General features: G+C 38.3%; 3 protein-coding genes across 3 annotated transcripts; 2 read left to right on the top strand and 1 right to left on the bottom strand.

The window, feature by feature from the left end:
* Positions 1-1,164: 1,164 nt before the first annotated feature.
* Positions 1,165-1,832, top strand: LOC137741777 (outer envelope pore protein 16-4, chloroplastic-like). The gene is made up of 2 exons (XM_068481496.1): positions 1,165-1,303; positions 1,608-1,832. Exons 1-2 carry the CDS (start codon positions 1,232-1,234, stop codon positions 1,740-1,742), a joined length of 207 nt encoding a protein of 68 aa, XP_068337597.1. The 5' UTR covers positions 1,165-1,231; the 3' UTR covers positions 1,743-1,832.
* Positions 1,833-5,201: 3,369 nt separating this feature from the next.
* On the top strand, positions 5,202-9,882 carry LOC137741605 (caffeoylshikimate esterase-like). The gene is made up of 8 exons (XM_068481303.1): positions 5,202-5,430; positions 5,610-5,700; positions 5,869-5,901; positions 7,893-8,039; positions 8,132-8,262; positions 8,503-8,640; positions 8,970-9,068; positions 9,222-9,882. The coding sequence occupies exons 1-8, from the start codon at positions 5,410-5,412 to the stop codon at positions 9,603-9,605; spliced, it is 1,044 nt and encodes a 347-aa protein (XP_068337404.1). The 5' UTR covers positions 5,202-5,409; the 3' UTR covers positions 9,606-9,882.
* A 148-nt stretch (positions 9,883-10,030) lies between these two features.
* Positions 10,031-14,161, bottom strand: LOC137741606 (UDP-glucuronic acid decarboxylase 2-like). Its single transcript, XM_068481304.1, has 7 exons — positions 13,430-14,161; positions 12,873-13,020; positions 12,307-12,386; positions 12,030-12,113; positions 11,867-11,941; positions 10,724-10,816; positions 10,031-10,625 (listed from the first exon to the last, which is right to left on the bottom strand). Exons 1-7 carry the CDS (start codon positions 14,051-14,053, stop codon positions 10,407-10,409), a joined length of 1,323 nt encoding a protein of 440 aa, XP_068337405.1. The 5' UTR covers positions 14,054-14,161; the 3' UTR covers positions 10,031-10,406.
* Positions 14,162-17,580: the final 3,419 nt, after the last annotated feature.

Raw genomic sequence — 17,580 nt, 5'->3', positions numbered from 1 at the left:
TATAAATATATACACGCAAGTGCTACGATCACGTGAAGGCTGTGCAATAATTCGTAGGTCACCTACGAGTCAGAACCATCTATTGTGGTCTGTACGACAGGCTGGCACCAGACTTGGATCCAAGGTGAGCGTGTGGTGCGGGAGGTGAACAATCACGTGAAGACTGGCCTAGCCCCAGACAGGAGCACTAATACTGGGGTGTAGCCATGATGAGCTCTAAATAAATGTGTGCATACCAATGCAATACAACCCATTCAATCACATAATACTCACCTGTAGCTTACCTGAGTCTTCGCAGCATCACACAATACAATTCACAAGTGTAACAATGCAATATTTAAAATGTAACTTATTTCCGACATTGCAAGCAAAGCATAGTTCCATATAAAAATGTTTCTGAAAACTGTAGTAGGATCGTAGCCCCTAGTTTAGCTTGTCCACCCTCGTCCTCGGAGTACGTCTCACCTATATGCGATACAACTATTTTTACATTAATTAATTAGCACATAAACAAAGTCTAGGATTAATTCCTCATACGTTGCTTAAATGGGGTGTTTGAATATATCAACGTGATCTACACGACAACACAAACACCCCCATATTTTTAGAAAAAAATTTGGATGTCGGACGTGCCCTCACGTGCCAACCAAGGCACGGTCACATGCTCCGATCACGTGCAGGCACGTGCTTGGCACACGGGACGGAAGCACATCTCGACTCCGGTCGGGGTATGATAAATAATACTACGCTACGCATTTAAAAAATTTTTTGACACGTGTTCTAAATTTTTCACGTAACATCGCATGATTAAGTTGAAATATCGTCGTCTTGACATCTCCTTTTAAATGTTTAATGATGCAAGTCATTTATAAAATAAAATGAATGAGCTCACGTTGTCGTTTTAGTGGGAAAATGATTCTCTTTGGATCCCTTCCATTTGAGTCTCCTGACCAACAAATTCGGACACTTGAAATTTGATCCAATAACTAAAGTTATTATAACTTTTAATATGATCCCCTGTTTTTAGCCGTTGGACCAAATTTTAAGCATCCAAATTTGTTAATCAAGAGGCTCAGGTGAAAGGGATCCGGATCCCTTTCCGTTTGAGTGGATCGTTTCTCATTCCATGTTTCGTTTCTTGTCGGATTGCTAACAAATTTACCATCCACGGTGTCGTTTCGGTACCTGAGTAACTGAATTTGATTGGGAAAAGCAGGAGCGGAACTGAGAGATGGAGGGAGAGCCGTACGACGTCGTGCCTTGCTCCTCCGTCACCGTCGATTCGATCCTCTGCATCGGAACGGTAATCCCAACCACTTCCGAACCCGAATGTTAACCAATCTACTCCAATTGTTATTCCTCCCAATTCCTTCCTTTTAAAATCCCATTAATTTCAAGCTTGAAATGTTAATTCTTTAAGCTAAAGGACATGACAAGCAAGCTTTTAAACTCTCCAGTCTCATGAAATGGCAACTTACAGTTTTTGTATGATTGTATTTTTATCGCATTGCATATCTACAGTAGGACAATAGTAACCTTAAGAATAATGTGATGTGGGAAAGCATGATGGCGTGCTAAAAGAATTCTGTTTCCCCCTCTTCTGGCAGGTGAATGGTTTGGTTGCTGGTGCAGTAGCAAGGGGAGCCATTGCCGCTATGACACGAAGCTGGATGCAGGTGATTCCAATGGCTTGTCTGGTTTCTGCCTTCAAAGTTGCCACTGACTACGCTAGAGCAGTTTGAAACTTTGAAATGCCTCTTCGTGGAAAACTGTGCGGGAGGGGGAGCGCAGAGCAAGGTTGTTCTCTTTCCCTGCATCTGGTACTTCTTCTCTCCCCTTGGAGCCATTTGTCTGTATCACTAGCATTAGTTTTGACTAAGCAAAGAAATGTGTTCTGTTATGTCTAAAGTTTCGCGTCTATGAACCAACCGACTGTTTCTTTTGTATGCCTTTCATTTATTTTTTCATGCACATGAGTAGAGCGGATAATAAAGATTCAGTTTTGTTGCAGATGTTCCTTCTAATATACACCTAACTGAGAATGAAAGCCTTTCAACTGATACACCCCTTCAGTCTTTGAATTCTGGGTGAAACTAAACCAGGTGAGCATTATACAATACGCTGATACCCTGCTTCTCAGAACCAAAAAAACTAAAAAGAACCAAAACACACACAGAATCGGCAAAATCTCTGTTTATGATTAGTCAACTTAGGCTTTACTGCAATATTATAGAGCTTTTATCTTTGTTTTTCTTTTAGTTTATTTTTGATTGCATAAAAGTCAGAGTTTCTACTCTGAGTAGGTTCGTACTGTCGCAAAACCAAGTATATAAAATAACTATTTACAGTTGAACATTGCGTTATTCTTGCATCGTTGATTTTGTTTAAGTTGACTTTGATGCGGTTCTTGCTTGATATGCAAGGATTAACAATAAGCAGACTGTACAGGTTGTAGTATGGTAGTTAGGAACCAATGGGAGGGCCTGGGCTAATTATTAAGTGACAATCTTCTACCTGTTAACCTAATTTTGTGAAGAAACCATGAGAAGTACGTCGCTGCTTGAATGAATACGTGTTCAAGTGGTTAAGTGGTGACAATATTTTGGAGTGCTATTTCTGGTGCGGGGGTTATGGGGTTGTTCAATCAGGAATGTAGGGTGAACCGTCAAGTAGTAAGATTGAAATCAAATTGGCTGTGGCACATGTCGGAAGACACTACGGTACGAGTTAACGGTACGGTATATTGCGTTTTGATCTTGATTTATTGCTTAATCCCGTCCGGTCTAGATCTTTTTTTTCCGGTATGACAGCGATATGTAGAGAAGGGAAATCGGAACAGTCATAAATGATCACTTGAGTTTAGAGGCTCCTGGCGCGTTAACGAGTTAACCTCTTACAAAATTTCAGGAGGTGTAACCTATACTCTTCCCGGGCATTCGAATTTTGGGTTGGTTCAAACATCCGAATTGGATCCATTAAAGGTGTAGCTCTAATAGAGAAGCCTAAAGCCGTAAACTAGAACCTAAGAGCATCTTAATGGTATATGTGTACGTAAATGCCAATTGGCACTATACATCTTTTTTTTGTCAGCCCGAAAGCTCTCTAATATGCACCTTCAGAGGGTAATCGGTTAAAATTAAAGTTCATAGTGAAAATTGGTAGCTCTTTACGAGTTTTGGGGCGGGCACGCAAGGGGGGGTGGGGGTGCGGAATTGGCAAATACCTCAAGAATCAATCATGTGCACACAAAGAAAATAAATGAGATCTCAAATTTACACCTCCTCAATTAGATTGAAACTCATATTTTCATCTTTTGAAAATGTAAATATGGCTAAAATGTGGATTTTACGTCTTAATATTATGTCTCCTAATTAGAGATGCTCTAAATGACGATGATTTTGGTTGTTTTCATAAGGCGACGAGGTTAAAATATGAGTGTTGAAATTACTGGCCGACCTAAAATCAGGGACAATTATCAAGCACTCAAACTCTTTTTTATTTTTTTGGTCAAGCAAGAGAACTTTCATTAAATTAAAAACTAATACAAGGCCCAAAATGAACCAAGTAAATAACAACAGATAAAGTAAAAGGTCCAAGCAAAATAAGAACCGCAACCCAAGATATAACGGGTGGCGCACACAAGGTTAGGCCCGAAGGTTGGAAAAACAAATAATAAAAAAAAAAAAAAAAAAGAGTAAATTACACTTTACCACTTTAGGTTTGAGATCTATTGCAACATTATACAACATCTTTAAAAAATTTCACTTTCATACCACACGTACTATTTTATTTCAATATAATACATTTGTTACATTTTTCGTTCATTGATCCGTTAAGAGTTGACATAGCTGTCACATTTGTGCCACGTAGCAAAAAATAATTTTTTATGCATTTAAAAATAAATTTTTTAATAGGGTAAATTATTATAATATTTTAAATGCATAAAAAAAAAATTTACCACGTGGCACAAATTTGGCAGCCACGTCAGCTCTTAACATACTAATGGATGGAACATATAACGGAGGTACTATATTAAAATAAAATAGTACATGAGGTATGAAAGTAAAATTTTTTGAAAATATTGTATGAAGTTGTAATAAACCTCAAACCTAAGGTGATAAAGTGTAATTTATCTATAAAATAAAAAATAAAAAATAAACCCTAAAAGTAAAGTTTTGAAGGTGGTAAGAGGTGAAAAATTAAATGAGGGTACCCAACAAAGTAGAAATGAACCAAATGGTAGATGTACATATTTACTTAGTGCAGAGCAACTCCATCAAATGACTTTAAAATGTTTGGTGCTTGGTTGGTGACAAATAAATAAATAGCTATCAAATCACAAAACTCGTCACCTAAAAAATGGTTAAAATGGGAATTAAATTTTATGATATGACCACGGATCTGTACGAATCACTCATGCTCAGAAATGTTTTGTGATTTTGTCAAAAGCACTTATATTAGAAGCATTTAATAATTTCTATTGCAAATGCAAGGGCTTTTTCTACAGAAAAACACATATACGGCTTCTAAACGTTTTTTAGATTTTCTACAACGTTTTACAAAAACGCTTTTAATTGACAGAAATATATTTTTTTTTTCTTTTCACAAATAATGCTATACATACACTAATGCTTATTTGGCTTCACTTTTTAAGGAGATAATGAAGACAAATTTCTTTTGGGTCCAAATGAGGGAATATTTTTTTATGTAATTGTTTACATAAGTTTTTTTAGAGCCTATTTCGTAATGTGGTTAAAAGATCTGAACTGTCTATCTTTTAAAACATTTTCGTACATCATCTTTGCAAAAAATTAGATAATCGAAAACTATTAAGACATTCATTTATAGTGAAAAAAATGCACAAATACGACTATGGTTCTACAAAGAAACTCAAACTCTTAATCCAACCGTCATGGTTTCAAATTCAATGATTTTTTTATAGACATGATCTATCAATGATGTTTTAAAATCTAAAAATTCCTATGGTTTCAAACACAGATAGGAACCAATTCGAAAAACTCTATGCTGAGCTAAGCACGTACATCACATTTTACCATAACATTAACGCACGAAGCATCTTTACTATATTCTTCTATATTATAAAGCTTTCGGAAAAGAAATCACATTTCCAGATAACTACCCACCGTCACTCTATCTCTCTCTCTCTCTCTATGTCTCTCTCTCTCTCTCATCATCCGTTTCAGAGTCTCCACTTTCTTCGCCATCTTCTTTCAGAATCTCTTTCCCTTTTGGCTAATATTATAATTTATGACATTGCCGTTCACCAACCTTCTCTTTTTCCAAATTGTCATCGTCACTAGCTATAGATCCGCAGTTGCAGAAAAAACATGGTTTCCATTTGATCTCTGAGTCGTTTTCTTTTCTTTAAATTTTCTCTCTTGCGTGAACATGGAGGTAGAATATCAAGAAGTAAGTATATATATACATGCATACACACACAGATATACATATATATATATGTTTGCTTGAATTATACAATGTTGATATATACACATGTTTTTATACATACATACATACATATATATATATATGTATATATATATTGTGTTTTGTCTGATGGGGGTAAATATATGTTTGAATGAGAGAAGGTTTACATAAGGAATTCAAGAGGAGTGCAGCTTTTTACTTGCAGATGGTTGCCCTTTTCCTCTCCAAAGGCACTTGTGTTCCTTTGCCATGGTACCCTTCTTCTCTCTCTCTCCTTTTTTTTGTTCTTTTCAAACTTGGGCTCCGAGCGAATACACGGTTCTAGTCAACTTGGCTATATCTTGGACCATTCCCGAATCAGCTTCCTTGTTTGATGGGGCATGTGTGGATATTAATTGGTGCTCATTAATGGAGTTGCAGGGTATGGCATGGAGTGCAGCGGTTTCATGAGAGGTAATGAATACCATCTTAAATAACTCATCTTCCTCATTTTTCATTCCTTCTTTCTTCTTTCTTAATCTCCATTACCATGACTTCTTTAATTAATCTGGCATTTTAACTTTTAATTAACTCACAATATACAAATAGAATAAATCGACAATTAATTTCTTTCCTTCATAAATTTTATTTCATAAATTTTATTAACAGGTGACGCCAAAGAGGTCGTTTACTGGGATCATATTTTGTAAATCAAATAATATGATTGTTAATGGTTAAATTTGTTGTAAATCATTAAAAGAATTTATTCAGTACATTTTCCTTCAAAATATTGGTGGTGTTAAAGACAGTAATTTCCCGTAAAAAGCAAGATTTCACTTTACGAGAGTAAGAAAACGTCTATAATACGTAGTTTTACTCTTTTAATAGTAATAAGTTTTAGGGTAACTTTCACCTTTCACCATCTCGACCTTTTTCTGCATAAGAAGGAAATCTAGTGGATGCCAAGCAAAACCAAAATTAGGCAAACCAATTCACTAGCTAAAAAGTTTCAAGCCAACCGATGGACTTCCTTTTTGTGAAAGGAAAGTGATTTTTGCTTCTTTTTTTTTTTCTTTTTTTTTTCTTCCGATACACTTGTTTTAATTTTCTAGCTTATTGAATTGATAAACAAACAAATCAAGAAGAATTAACACTCGATGTAAGGAAAGTGATTTTTGCTTCCATTTTTTTTTTCCTCTTCCGATACACTTGTTTTAATTTTCTAGCTTATTAAATTGATAAATAAACAAATCAAGAAGAATTAACACTCAATGTAAATTTAAAATAAAAGTGTGAAAATCATTACTCTTCCGCCGTGAAAAGAAATATGTTTAGCAGGTCAATGTTATCAAATCAAAAAGTAGATGATAATCTTCTGGGAAACAGGTGCATGTAAATCCATTTGCACCTCTATTCCTTCTCTGCATTTGTTTAGCATTGGCACCTTGCGATTCAGAAAGGGGATAGGAATTAGAAAACAAACAAAGTGCGGACATGCTTAAATCATTGCCGAACATTTGTATTGCACTGTCCCTTTTATGTCCTATCCCACCCAGCCCTGGATTATTTGGGGCACTATAATCCCATTCGCATTCCCAATGCCTACTGCACTGTGCAACTGCTGACCTTATCATTTATCCCACCTTTCTGGTTTTTTTTTTTTTTTTTTTGGTTTATGTTCAATTATTTGGGGCACAACGTGGGTTTCTTTCAGTTCATATATATATATATATATATATATATATATATATATGTAAGTTCCTTTTTAGGGGACGCTGCTCCACATACAGTTAACCGTGGAGCGGGATACATAGTGTCCTCTTATTAACTTATTTTTTATAAAATGTTGAGCTTTAAACGTTTCCTATGTCGGGAGGAAACGGTAAATACAAAGACACTATCTTACTTCGCATTTTATGAACAGTGGAGCGAGTTACCTATTAAGCTGTTCATACGTATGTGTGTGTATTCTGTTTATTTTATAATTAGTACAACGAGAAGTACTTGCATATACCCGATACGTGCAACGTCTCAATCACATATATTTCAAGTACCATTCACATGAATATACATGCGAGAGAGAGACAATGCATGTAGCAAATCCCAAGTACTTATGCATGCAAATTTTTCTCATAAAGAGGCCTTCTCTTGACATAAAAATATCCTATTTGAAAATGATAATAATTTAAGCAATTTTCATGTGAAGTATGGATTTACTTTTAAAATTATTTTGTGGTGCCATCATTGACAGCAACCTTCTATCGATATCCTAAACTGCCCCATCATTGAAATTGAAATTGTTTGGTTTGGTTTGGATTGGATTTGGATTTGGTTGGCAAACCAATTTAATTTCTGCTGTAGGGTCTCTAGGTGTGGCAAAACTGAATGATTTTTAATTACTTTTTGTTTCTAGAGTTAACTATTAATTGACAAATTAATTCGATCTGCTATGATCATTTACATAGAATGTGGAATCCGCCTAGCTAACGGGGGATATGCCGTGTTCGGAATTGACTACGAGGGCCACGGACGTTCGAGAGGGGCCAGATGTTACATCAAGAAGTTCAAAAACATAGTCAACGATTGCGATGAATTCTTCAAGTCGATTTGTGGTACGTATCCAATTGAATTACAAAATCTTTTAGTGTGACGATACAAAGTAATTTTAGTTTTTAACAAATGCAATTTTAAAATGGTATCACAGCTGAGGAAGAGTACCAAGACAAGTGTAGGTTTTTGTATGGAGAATCCATGGGAGGGGCAGTTTCTCTACTGCTTCACAAGAAAGATCCCACGTTTTGGAATGGAGCTGTTCTTGTTGCACCCATGTGTAAGGTAACAGTAACACACATTACATTTACATTTAGTTAAATTGTGCGTAAGTTTTGCTTGGCTAATCCGACCACCGAACCTTTATGTATAGTTCCACTCACTTAATCTCGTTTTTTTTTCCAAAAACTAAAAAATAATAAAACAATAACAAACGATTTGGGTGTAAGTTGGAGTTTGGTTTTGTTGGTGAAGCTTGGTTTACCAAATTAAACTGATCGTTTATTCCATACAACATTTTGGTAGATATCAGAAAAGGTCAAGCCACACCCGCTGGTGATCAATGTATTAACCAGAGTGGAGGAGATTATTCCCAAATGGAAGATAGTACCCACCAAAGACGTCATTGACTCCGCCTTCAAAGACCCTGTAAAGCGCGAAGAGGTAATAACTAAATAATCTTAAATTTTAACAAAAATACATTTTTAGTCCCTGTAGCATTCGCAAAGTTCCACTTCATTGTATTATACTTTTATAGTTTACAAATTGTACCGATCCGAAGACGTCCCTTGTACAAGTCCGTCAAATTTACTTAACAGAAGTTAAACAATTTTCTCGAATTTGTCCAATTTGCAAAACTAGATGCAGGAACGAAAGTGAAACTTGTGCGAAAGCTGCAGGAACTAAATAGCCTCAAATTTGTAACGTTTTTTTTTTCAAAATTTTAGATGGGATGGGATGGAATTTAAATGTTTAAATGGTGTCTCTTTCAGATAAGGAGCAACAAACTGATATATCAAGACAAGCCGAGGCTGAAAACAGCACTGGAAATGCTGAGAACTAGCATGAGCCTTGAAGACACTTTGCATGAGGTTTTTTCTTGCTTCCATGTTATTCAATACGTTTTCGACGAAGCGATATTCTATTCTAAATTACTCTAATTTACGGGGAAGAATTCGATCTTGGGTGCAAGATGGCCGATACACGTTCCTAGCCAACTAATATTAGACTGATAATTTGAGCAGGTGAGACTTCCATTCTTTGTGTTGCATGGGGAGGCAGATACAGTTACAGACCCAGAAGTAAGCAGAGCACTGTATGAGAAAGCCAGCAGCACAGACAAAACCATAAAATTGTACCCCGGAATGTGGCATGGTCTAACGTCGGGAGAGCCAGATGGGAACGTTGAAATCGTCTTTGCAGACATCATAACTTGGCTCGAGAAGCACACGAGTGATGACAACTCCATCGTGGTGCAACCAATCCACACGTTTAAGAATGCCATTCTGACAATGAACGGCACGGCATCACCACCACCCCCGACACCAATAAACAAGCAGCGACCGTGGACACCATCGTATTTTTGCGGGTTGAAGGGGCGCAGATTGCTACATCACTCGGCAATGTAGCCCTTGCTCTTAAATTTTCCTCTGGATGAGAAATGTTAAGAACTGAAGCGTCACAAAAGGGAGGCATTGGAAATAAGCGTTGCCGTTTTTATTCATGTAACACAATATAATGTTTCATGGTGCTCTATAATAATTCATCTCCAAATATCGGACACTCTCACTAATGAGTATCGTATTTTTAGAAGAAAAATGATGTTCGCACATTTGTTTGTAACCTAATACGGGTTTCCCTAAAGCGAGTTCGCCACCAAACGTAGCAGCACCATCTGCTAAAACGTAGTCTCCTAAAAATTCTCTCCTGTAATACATTTACCTCCCTAACCCTGGGGCTTTTGGAGCATACAACTGATACAAGCATCTTAGCTAGAACGTTGATATATAACTAAAGAAATCTAAGAGTATCTCAATTTGCAATGGATCAATAATTTGGAGAAGCTAATTTAGAATACATTAAGTAAATATCATTAAAAATTTTGTAATCTATCAACGCCGCCTCTAATGGAGACCGATTGCACAGAAAAGAATAGGAAGACGGAAAAGAGAGGCACTCGCTGTTCTACTAAGCTTTAAGACGATAACAACACAGAACGAACAAAAGATGGACATAAAAACGACTGCTGGAACTTATATGCTACTGTTTCTGTTGCTACTACTGCCGCCGTGAGACCTTTGCTGCCGTATTTTGTTTGGAAATTGGAGAGGGGAAAGAAAGGAGCTGTCTCTCCCAATTGCCGGTTTGCGAGTGAGACTTCAGGTATATGTGCCAATTGCCATGCCAAGACATTAACATCGGTAGGATTATTACAGGGCGGTTGTAGTGCCAGCTTCCTTGTGGTCACCGAAGATACGTTTCCTGAAGTCAGAGACCATGAGAGGGAGACCCTTTTGAAGGGACACCTTAGGTTGCCAGCCCAGCAAGTCTTTAGCCTTTGTGATATCAGGCTTCCTCTTGTGGGGGTCATCCTCTGTGTTCGGCCTGTACTCGATTTTTGCTTCTGGGTCGATTGTTTCTTGCACAACCTGCAAGCACCAACCAACAAGCAAAATACTAAATAAATGAACCAGAAAACTATTAAGTTGCAACATTTGATTAGGGATTTCATCTGATCTCAATTTACCTTTGCAAGTTCGAGCATGGTGAATTCACCCGGGTTTCCGAGATTGAAAGGTCCCACATGTTCACCTTCCATCAGACGCATCAGACCTTCCACCTGTTGTGTATTGCAATACACAAAACAGCAGTGTCAAATTACTTTTCAGCATCAGCAGCAAGCAGTACTAAACCAGAAAATCACCTATGTGGGGAAGAAACTACTTTCTGCTTTCCAGCGTAACAGCCGAAAGCACACCCCAAATGCCCAACTACGAAGTATTCTATCCCAAATCACACTTCCATATAAGAAAATAAGAAAGTCTACCGGAAATTGTAGTACTATATCTACTAAAACATATCACAGCCGGGCGCCAGATACCCAAAATTGTAGTACTTCCTCCAATATATTTATAAGCATTTCGAAAGAAACATCGTGAATGACACTAACATCCTGCGTTTCTGAGGTTTACTAGTTTTGATTTTGAAAAATACACATTACTCCTCCGAGCCAACAACGATGGTGCAAGAATACAGACAAGTCAACCCAGACTTACCAACATAAGGTGGTATTAAGAAACGCATGTCGATGATTACTCGCCATACGAAGAAACTGATCAAAATGCACAACATTGACTAATTTTGCTTGCATCAGTGCTCAAGTGCGCAGCATGTGCACAAAAGCATCAATTTTGTATTAATCTGTACAAATTTTGGTTCACAAACCGATTTCAAATGCTTTGTTCCATGCACATGGGCAACATAATATTCACTAATATCTTTTAGTCACAATCTTAGTCTCTAATCTCGCATTACAAAATTTTCACATGGCTCGATAGATACTTTAAACCCTAAAAAGAAGCAATTCGGAATATAAAAGTAAGTACGTACTGAGGTGATTTTATAAAAAGTGGGTATAAAAAAAAACTGAGCTCACAAAGGTGTTTGGTAAACACTTAAAAACAGCTTATTTTCACAATTTTGGATGAAAAAAAAGCTGAAAACGTGAAGCAGCAAAAATGAGCTTATTCTCACAAAACAGCAGAAGTAGTTTTTTCAAAGCACAGCAATACTAAACCAGCCTTAAACCACCAAGCTAGGCGCGACGCAACAAAGCAAACGTAAACGGTACCAACGTCTTAAAATATTGTGTTAAAGCAAACTCACTCACCAGATCGGAAACATATTGGAAACTCCTCGTTTGCTTCCCGTCACCATAAACAGTCATCGGCTCTTTCCTCAACGCCTGCATTATGGCCATCATCCCGCATTTAGCACTAAAACGAAGAGCTCATCGTTTCAACAAAAGATAATTCAATATACAAGCAATTTACCTGAGCAACGAAGTTACTAACAACGCGGCCGTCATCTATGCACATTCTCGGCCCGTAAGTGTTAAAAATCCTAGCAATCCTTACCTGCAACAACATCCGAAATTTCAAACAGAAAACATTACATCTAAGATTTAAACAAAAAAACAATTCGTGACGTTTATAAACCCCGCTGTATAGGGCGATTGATGTGACTGATAAACGTTATATACGTAACATTACTGCAATGTTCACATCACATTTATTTCGGTAAATGTGATAAGGGTAAATGTTAGCATACCTCAACACCGGCTCCTCTGTGGTAGTCCATGGTCAATGTCTCGGCCGTACGTTTTCCCTCGTCGTAACAACTTCGGACACCTGCCAGCCATTCAGATAATCAAACGTTGTTTGTCAGGCAACGGACCAAAAACTCTGTAGACCCTGTTAGATCTAGACCTACTCTAAACCAAAGGACACCTGTCGGTTTTACAATCCTGCCGTCCACCTATTTCCTCATTTTACCGCCCAACACCTTTGGTCACGGCGGGGCGTGGATAACACATCAGTCTCCACCGTCCGATGTGTGGACCCCAAAAATCACGGGTAATCTCATTGACCGTGGAAACCGGAACGGGTCTGAGGAACGTTAGGCCACGTGGGCCCCACTAACCGTGTCCAACGTGCATTTGACTCCTTTAAGAAAAAGACAGGATCCGAAACTTCATTCGAATCTAAGACGCAGACACTCCGACGCCTGTCCCGCGCATGTTAGACTAAACACGCATCTCGCAGCTAACGTGCGCCGTGACGACAGGTACAAACGTCTGAGAAACGGAGAGAAAAGAGATGCCGTCGGAAACTCACCGATTGGATTAACGTTGCCCCAGTAGGTTTCAACCTGCGGGTGCTGCAGAGGATCGCCGTACACCTCGCTGGTGCTCGTCAGCAAGAACCGAGCTCCGATCCTCTTTGCGAGACCCAGCATGTTCAGAGTCCCCACCACATTGGTTTTGTGCATCTCCGAAAATTCAAAATTAAGGCCTCCAAATAATGATATTAAAAAATTGAAACAAAAATCGTACGCATACGTGAATTAAGTCAGTTGAATACGACAGCGTTCCTGTTACCGCCTCGGGCAATTGTCCAGCAGTCACTTTGGCCAATTGGTCATGCGGTCCCTTTTGCCTCACGCCGAGGAAAGGGACCGCCTGACCAATTGGCTGAGACACTGACCAAGACACTGTTGTGTCTCAGCCCGATTGATCAGGTGTGACCGTCTTACCAATTGGCCAAGATACTGTTCTGTCTCGGCCAATTTATCAAGGAGTGTTGACCACCTGACCAATTGGCTGAGACAGAATATCTGCTCTCAGAAAATGTGAATTATACCAGTTGAAAGAAATTGTAGTAGCAAAGGATATAATGGTCTTGACGGGGTTGAATTTGTAATGAACAGGGGAGGCAGGGCAAGCCAGATGGTAGATCTGGTCGACCTCGAGCAGAAGTGGCTCAACGACGTCGTGTCGGATGAGCTCGAATCTCGGGTTCCCGAAATGGTGCATCACATTCTCCTTCCTTCCCGTGAAGAAGTTGTCCACCACGATCACGCTGTCGCCTCGCGCAATCAGACGGTCAACAAGGTGCGACCCGACGAACCCGGCCCCGCCCGTCACGACGATCCGGAGCCCCTTTCGTTTCAGCCCCAGTGGCACCTTCCCGCTAGAACCCCAGCTATCCAACCCGAATCTGCGTTCGTAGGCCGGCTTGTACTGGGTCATCGCCGACGAATCGAAGTCGTACCGGACGTAGTTCGAGATCGGTACGTTGCCGGAGGCGTAAGGAGAGCGGGGGGTGGAGGATGGGAGGAGGGTGAACCCTACGGTGGCGATAGCAATGCCGACGAGGATGAAAACGAGGCGCTGCTCTCGGAGCAAGTACTGAATCGGGCGGGTCACGGAGGCCCACGGCTTTGGGCGTTTGGGCGAATAGGTGTCCGCCACATGTTGGTCGGCTTCGTGCCCTCGGAAAATCAGCTCCGAACCCATTTGTCGGAACTGTGTCGGAAGAAGCAGAGTGAGTTTAGAGTTTCTGAGTCGGACGAGTTGGAATCGCCGGCAACTCGCTATGTGGCGGGTTTTTGTGATGCGGTCTCACTCGTGCATGTTCCGGGTATTTAAGCTGTTGGGGAGTCCGAAATAGGCTCTGGGTTTTGACGGTAATTACAAAACGGCCCTTCGTGCCTTTTCCTGTTTGAAAAGTATAACGGTTATCATTTGGTATTTTACGGAAAAGTAATTATAATAGTCGGTCGTCTAATCTACTGATATTTTTTTTTATTTATAAATAAAAATTGTAATTTTAGATTCGTCGATATCAATATTTTATGATAAATTTATTGGGTAATTGAACTTAAAAAGTAACGCTAGGATTACCATTAATTAAATTAGATTTTTAAATTATATGACGTGATTATTGATAATTAAATTATTAATTAATATGTATATTTCTTACTAATGACATATTATATAATTTAATTATATCAATACAAATTTAATTTACCTAATATTATTTTAACAGAAATATTTATTTCTTCATATGTATTGAAAAATTATATTGCTAATAGTTGGGTGATTTGGTGGGTTTTGGGTTTCGTTAATGTATTTTGAATTTTTTCATTGATTAATTAACTAATTGTAATTAATGGATTAATACTGGTGGTCACTAGCTTGCTTGAACTGGGGGAGGTGGATTAGGGTGAATTAATTTTTCAATTGGATATTTTTCAATTGTAAATCATTATGACTGTCAAATCAAGTCCTTCGTGGGCACGGTTGATTTGACCAGATTGAATGTGCTGGACTATGTTCATTACCCAATACTCATATTTGTTACGAAACTTTTCTACCTTCGTTTTATGTCGAATAAACTAAGAGTTACGTATACCGTTAAAAATCCAATAACTAAAGATCTTAATATATTACTGTAGGTGTCTGTTTGATACGGTGAATGAGATTGGACTTTAGAAATAAAATGAACCCAGATTCTCGTTGGATTCTTTTTATAAGAATCCTGAAGATTCATGAATCGTATCCGTTTATTGTTGCGGTCAGAAATCATTTTAAATATTTTTATTTAAAATTAAACACAAACAGTACTTGACAAAAACTGACCGCACGATATAGGATGAACGAACACGATTCACAGATCCTTAGGATCCTCACCAAATGGATCCGGAGTGAATCCTATTGGGAATAAAATTTAATTGGCAAGGATGCGTAAGGTAAGATTTGTAACTCATGTATAAAGATCGGTTGTATAAACTATTTTATATGAATTCATAATCAATCATATCCAATCATGTTTATCTCACATTTTAACACAACAAATAAAAAGCTAAACTCAAGGCCGTTTTAATTTATCATAACATATCTCAATCAACCCCCGAACAAACCCATACATACTAAATTTTTCCAGATCATCGAGGTTAAAACCCAAATTCACAAAAGTTCAAAAAAGACAGAGGGAGCACCAGTTCATCCGTCGGACATGAGTTGTGTGCAAACTGCCGACATGATGAAAAAATAATAACAAACTGCAAATTAACCAAACCTATTAAAAATTAAAGACCTCGGCAGTGTGGATTAATTAGTGTTAATAATTTGACCAAAAAATAAAAAATTGGTTTTAATAAGACTTGTCCAATTTGCAGGACAGATGTTGATCTTGTATCACAAGGGAATGGGCATGTTAATATATAATATACTTACTAAGCTGGAGAATATGCATTTCAAGTACTATTAAAATTAACTTAAAAACTTTCTAATGAGCCTTACTTTTTCCTAAAAGAAAAAAAAGGAGAACTGATAGCAAGTCACGGTTACTTTATATTTGTGTGTTTTTTTTCATTGTTTTTTTTCTAATTTTTCAAACCTGCAGACTACATGTCACGCAGCAACTTTGTTTTCGATGGATTATAGACGCAATTGGCACACATTGCATGTGACTATTATCATATTTGATGCGACTGAAAACAACCAAAAAAATTGAAAAGTGTTTTTTAGGTTATAAAAGTAGTTTCCGGAGATAATGCGATGAAAACAACCAAAAAATGAAGGATTATTCAACGATAAATTCCTAAAACGAGGATATGAGGCAGCCGCAAGTTTATTTGATGATAAGAAAAAGAAAATATGAATACAACTTCAAAAGTTGGTTACACACTCCTAGCAAACCTTTAGCACCACAAGGAAAATAAATTAGGAAACGGTGAAACAGGCTCAATTGAAACAATACATAAACATAACACTTAATTTTTTGGAAAATATTTCTAAAAAAAAAAAAGGAAAATAAGGTTCGGGCCTCCTAGGGAAGAACGTTGAGATGTACTCAAAAATGTTTCTTCCTAGGCATGTGCTTGTCAAACTGCCTAATGAACTTGTTCGCTAGCCATTTTACGTTAGGAGAAGCACTTGTTAGATGCTTACTCATAAAACACTTGAAAGTATTTTTTTTTTTTTTTCTTTTCATATGAAAGTCCTTGGAATTATTATTATTATTGTTTTTGTGGTAAAAGTTCTTGGAATTTTGAATAAAGTACTTGGTTATGGTCCTATGGATGGCATGGGAGGAATACTAAAATTGATGATGGATCCATATTCAAATTTTTACTGATTGAGTTGACATAAAGGGCATATTGATACAGAACAAAATGTCACTATCGATGGAATATAATTCGTACTGAGATAAATCCATCATTTTCAGAAACTTATCCAAAGTTTAAACTTAAACTAAAATATCCTTAATGTGACATCCCACATTGTCTAGGGGACTGATCCTTAAATGTATATTCTCATCTCTACCTAGCACGAGGCCTTTTGGAAGCTCACTGGCTTCGGGTTCCGTAGGAACTCCGAAGTTAAGCGAGAAGGGGGCTAGAGCAATCCCATGATGGGTGACCCACTGAGAAGTTGCTCGTGAGTTCCCAAAAACAAAACCGTGAGGGAATGGTAAGCCCAAAGCGGACAATATCGTGCTACGGTAGTGGAGTCGGGCCCGGGAAGTCGTCCTGCCCGGGCCGGGATGTGACAAATTGGTATCAGAGCCTAACCCTGGCCGCGTGTGTGCCGACGAGGACGTCGGGCCCCTAAGGGGGGTGGATTGTGACATCCCACATCGCCCAGGGGACTGATCCTTAAATGTATATTCTCATCTCTACCTAGCACGAGGCCTTTTGGGAGCTCACTGGCTTCGGGTTCCGTAGGAACTCCGAAGTTAAGCGAGAAGGGGGCTAGAGCAATCCCATGATGGGTGACCCACTGGGAAGTTGCTCGTGAGTTCCCAAAAACAAAACCGTGAGGGAATGGTAAGCTCAAAGCGGACAATATCGTGCTACGGTAGTGGAGTCGGGCCCGGGAAGTCGTCCCGCCCGGGCCGGGATGTGACACTTAACATGCATATATATATATATATGTATATATGTATGTATGTATGTATGTATGTATATATATATATATATATATACAGGTCCTTTAAGAGAAGGGATCCTCGGATTCCCATTTTTCAAAAAAAATTA

Source organism: Pyrus communis, chromosome 8 (genome assembly GCF_963583255.1).
Source record: "Pyrus communis chromosome 8, drPyrComm1.1, whole genome shotgun sequence".
NCBI classification, from domain to species: domain Eukaryota; kingdom Viridiplantae; phylum Streptophyta; class Magnoliopsida; order Rosales; family Rosaceae; genus Pyrus; species Pyrus communis.
Note: the sequence above shows the minus strand (reverse complement) of the source record. Positions and strands in the feature narration are given on the sequence as shown.

Coding starts and splice junctions, on each gene's coding strand:
- LOC137741777 (XM_068481496.1), top strand. CDS start 1,232: ATGGAGGGAGAGCCGTACGACGTCGTGCCTTGCTCCTCCGTCACCGTC. Junction 1,304..1,607: donor CGATCCTCTGCATCGGAACG/GTAATCCCAACC, acceptor CTCTTCTGGCAG/GTGAATGGTTTGGTTGCTGG.
- LOC137741605 (XM_068481303.1), top strand. CDS start 5,410: ATGGAGGTAGAATATCAAGAA. Junction 5,431..5,609: donor TGGAGGTAGAATATCAAGAA/GTAAGTATATAT, acceptor GAATGAGAGAAG/GTTTACATAAGGAATTCAAG. Junction 5,902..7,892: donor GTGCAGCGGTTTCATGAGAG/GTAATGAATACC, acceptor TCATTTACATAG/AATGTGGAATCCGCCTAGCT.
- LOC137741606 (XM_068481304.1), bottom strand. CDS start 14,053: ATGGGTTCGGAGCTGATTTTCCGAGGGCACGAAGCCGACCAACATGTG. Junction 13,021..13,429: donor TCAACCCCGTCAAGACCATT/ATATCCTTTGCT, acceptor TCGGAGATGCAC/AAAACCAATGTGGTGGGGAC. Junction 10,817..11,866: donor TCCAATATGTTTCCGATCTG/GTGAGTGAGTTT, acceptor AATACACAACAG/GTGGAAGGTCTGATGCGTCT.